The sequence below is a fragment of the Loa loa genome, assembly GCF_000183805.2.
Source record: "Loa loa unplaced genomic scaffold supercont3.216, whole genome shotgun sequence".
NCBI classification, from domain to species: domain Eukaryota; kingdom Metazoa; phylum Nematoda; class Chromadorea; order Rhabditida; family Onchocercidae; genus Loa; species Loa loa.
Genome location: NW_018108396.1, coordinates 106701 through 111253, shown reverse-complemented (window position 1 = coordinate 111253; position 4553 = coordinate 106701). Strand labels below are relative to the sequence as shown.

The following is a 4553-nucleotide window of genomic DNA, read 5'->3' as shown; positions in this document are numbered from 1 at the left end:
TTTTTTTTTTTCTGGATTATTCTTTATCGAAATGATTGTATAATTTAAATTTGCTTAATAGTAAAAAATGTGAGATTAAATTGTAATGGATGAAATCACTTGCAATTTATGTGAGTAATATTGGCGGAATAACCAGGTGGTACTATGCCAAGTGCATCACGCAAAGCTAAAGCAGTATGGTTGATTGGTGGTATTGGAAAACGTATAATTGTTGCAGTGGATGGTGGCGGTGGTGGCGGTGGTGGTGGTGCAGTAGCAGTTGCTGTAGGGATAAAATATGGTGCTGGTTGACCTATTGCAAATGGTACCATATCTGTTAAAAATTTCAATAATAATATTAGAAATGTTATTAATGAAATATACTTGGAAAAATAATTCAAGTATACTTTTCCTTTTGATCATTGATCAACCAGAAATGCTAAACCATACAAATTTGGAATCAAATTTTCAATTTTAAAAATTGTTATGTTGATATTTCGTAATGAAGAAGATTGCTTATATTTTAGGAAATTATCAACTTACCACTATTTCCAATTCAATTATCAATTTAATTAGTGTCAGCTATCAATACTACTATTTAATCAATTCATCACGTACTTTGTGCAGGCATCATCGGTTGTGGTAGATCAAGAACAGTACGAACGGGTGAAAATGGTATACCAGCTGCAGCTGCAGCTGCAGCTGCAGTTGCAGCTACAACATGAGCTTGAGCTTGTTGTCGCAAAATATTATTCGGCAAAACAACCCCATTAATCGAATTATTAACTGGCATATTATTTGCAAATATCATCCCATCAGGGCGAAAAGATTCATCCAAAATTTGCCTAGATCGAGGAATAAATTCGGGCGCTTTTAGCCATTCTGAAAGAATAAAATATCAAATATATAAAGTAATGTAACAAACAAAATAATTAAATATTAAATTCATCTTAAAATTTAAACTGAATTGAAATTTAAGGAATACTTCTTATCTGCATTTTAAAAATATTCTTCTTGGAAAAAAAAGAGATTTTAAAAAGGAAAATGAACATTTTAGGATTTTTTCTTTTTCCTTTTTTAAATCAATGTTTACGAATTAATGACTTTAATTTATATACCAATCGACAAAAGTAAATGAGCAAAGTAAATATCTGGATTGAAATGTTTGACTTTGAAAGTGAAAAAAAAAAATTAGACAAAATTTTTATGATTGTCACGATTATAATTATAAGTTTAATTTAAATATAAATTGTGAAGTTGAAATGAGTTGCGAGATTTAGGTTGGAAGTTTAGTTTAATTTTCTCTCGATTTTTTTCTTTTTTAAATAAATACTGGATAGTAAATACAAGCGAGTTTTAAGTTTGTTTTTTATTTTTATTTTTTCTTTTTCTTATAAATTTACTTTTCCGGATTTTTTCTTATTTTTTTTTTTTTTGCCACAGAACAATCTTTGCTTACTTTCGAATTAGCAATATTTGCTTGCTTTATAATTTCACACTAGCTAATCCTAATTTTCAATAACGAATAAAGGAATTTTCTAAGCTAATGATAAGCATTTTATGATGTTTATTTTGAAAAGTTCAATTATTCCATTGTAATTAATTCTTAACATTTTGTTTCTATTCGTAATTAGTAATTTTAATGATATTTGAGTTTATTTTGTGTAGCAAAAAATACCAAATAAAGTGATATATTTAATTGAAATGGATGAAAGAGACAAAAAATCTAATAATTAAAAAAATTTTCTGAATCTAAATAAGTAAATGGTTTTTAGTTTATGTGCCATATTCTATTTAATCAATAAATGCATTGATGAATTTTACAATTGATGTCAATCAATTGGTCGACTTAAATTTAAATCGAAACAATTAATTGGAGATGAAAAGGGAACGATGTAAGAAAATAATATTATTCAAATTTAAAATTTTGGAAAAAAAACTTGGAAATAAGTGTAACAACACGTGAAACAAGCTCAACAATTTTTTAATTCCTAACTTCCAAAAATTCTAGTTTAAACTTTTTTCTCAACTACGAAATGAATTTTCGATTTCAATTTAAAATAATTTTGTTAAAAATGTTGAATAAAAACTAATAGACAAATCATTCTTTTCAGCTTAATTTATTAGATTACCAAAAAAGTGATCCCGATATTGTATATATTGATGAGTGAATTTTTCTCGTTATCTGAAGAAATAGATGTTGTAGGTCATGGGTCAAGCCAAAAAAATATGATTGAAATTTAAAGAGAATTTGATTGAAAGGTAAGATCATAAGGATACTGTAGGTTAGCAACACCTGCTATCTTACTTAATGGAAACTAATTTAACAAATTTTCAACTTCCACTCCTCTTCAATTTATTCGTCCACGATTAAAACACTTATTCCGTCTACTTTTCATTGTACCCATTCAAATTCATCCGTTTCTTTATAACAATTAGCATTTGTCTCTTTTATTAAATTATGAAATATGCAATGGAATTTTTGAAATTTCTTGGATTTTTAATTAAAAAAAAAAGAAAAAAAGAGAAAAAGGTAAGGAAATAAATGAATTTGACGTGAAGAATCAATTAGGGTGTTAATAAATTCACCTTCAGGATCTATTTTAGTTTTAATTTGTGACGATAAATTTCCATTTTCATGTGTCATTCTAAAATTATCATCATTTGTTGGTTGCATTTGTGTTTCACCATGCCAATACGATGGTGGTGGTCGATCTTCGGCATCAAAATATATTCGTTTGGATTGTAAATTTTCCATAATTTATTACAAATTCATTTTGATAATCTAAACGACTTCCAATTGCTATTTGTTGTTTATTTGTCGTTAATCATTTTGTAATCCATAAATCTTTTGTATTTTCACAATTCTGCAAATTTAATTAATATAGTATAGATTTGTTATATTTCTAAAAAAATAACATTCTAAAATGATTTTTTAGGTTACATTAAATAGATGAAGATTCAAAGAGAAGAAAAAATAAAAAAAAGAAACGGACAAAATGATTGAAATGAAAATGAATAATCAAAATTTGAAACAAAGACATTTCAAAAACTTCAATTAATTCATTTAAATTATTAACGCAATCATTTTGCATGTAATGTTTTTACTGGAATTAGGATTAAAGTGAAAATTATCAAATATAAATCAAATCAAAAATAAATTTCTTTTTTTCAAAAGAAAAAATTTTTTTTTTGTATTACTTGTTCATTTTAACATATTCTTATAATATTAGCTGTATGCACATAGGATTTCGTCCATAATTTCTTTACGGATTTGCATGAGAAGTAACAAATTTGATCTTTCATTAAAAAAAGAAAAAATTGAATAAAATATATCTCGGGATTATGGTACATATATTTCTAGGGACCATGGTATGTAGGTTAGGGATTATGGTATATCATGGTACATTTATTAGAGATTATGATACATATATTAGAGATTATGGTACATATATTTTTCATTTCAATATTACAATTCCTATTCTAATATTTGTATCATTCAGAATGTTACTTCAAGTGGAAAATTGTAAAGGTTAAAATGTTAGCTTCAATTAAAATACATCATACTTCAAATACATCAATACAAAATACATCCTAAGATATCTAATTATCCCAATAATATCGATATATTGTAATTCAATCCATATGTTATGATGAATATACTGCAGGAGAAGGAGTAGGATTACTTATCAATTACAACTATTAGAATATTGTTGTTGTAAAATTTATATGATAAATAATAATTCCATACCAACAATAGTAATAACAAATAGGTCAAAGTTGAAATATTTTCTTGAATGTAAAGATTTCTTTTTTGTTTCTTTTTTTTTTTTGTCTCTTTTTTTTTAAAATGACGTAATGATTTTCATCTGAAGAAATTTCAAAAATAAAAAATAAACAAATAAAAGAAAAATGATCGATCTTAAACATTTCATACATATACATTAAGATTAAAATGAAATTCATAAATTATTAAAAGAAACCTCAGGAGTGGTATAAAAGGAAGAAAGTTTTTGTGGAGATGTTGTTGCCATCTAAAAAGGCTAACAAACATCCTTAATTTTGATAAAAAAAAATTGAAGCATAAAAGTTTTAGAAATCATCACAAAATTGAGAGAGACAAAATTTGATTTTCTTTTTCCCATTTTTTCTTTTTTCTTTTTTTTCCTTTTTATTTCTTTTCAGAAATGAAACAGAGAGTGGGAAAAAAAAATGAGGTAATAGGAAATTTTGAATTAAAAAAAAACGAAATTAATAAAACGGATTAAAAAAAAAAAAAAAAAAACAAAAAGTGATTCATTTATGGAGAATGTGAATGGATTCGTTGTTGAAATGATTGGTACTAAAATGAGAGATTTGTTAAATTTGGTGTAAGGTGAACAGAGGAAAGCGTAACGAAGAAGCATAGCTGTAAATATTGAAAGTTTGAGAAATTCTTTTCAAACATACACACACACACACATACACCCACACACATAGACACACACAGACAGACAGGTAGACGGACACACACACACACACACACACACACACACACACACACACACACACACACACACACACACACACACACA

The 4553-nt window shown here is 26.3% G+C and overlaps 1 protein-coding gene across 1 annotated transcript; it reads right to left on the bottom strand.

Moving 5' to 3' along the window:
- Window positions 1–95: 95 nt before the first annotated feature.
- Window positions 96–2737, bottom strand: LOAG_12895 (hypothetical protein; the record flags this gene model as incomplete). Its single annotated transcript, XM_003148407.1, has 3 exons — window positions 96–313; window positions 598–861; window positions 2569–2737. 3 exons carry the CDS (start codon window positions 2735–2737, stop codon window positions 96–98), a joined length of 651 nt encoding a protein of 216 aa, XP_003148455.1.
- Window positions 2738–4553: the final 1816 nt, after the last annotated feature.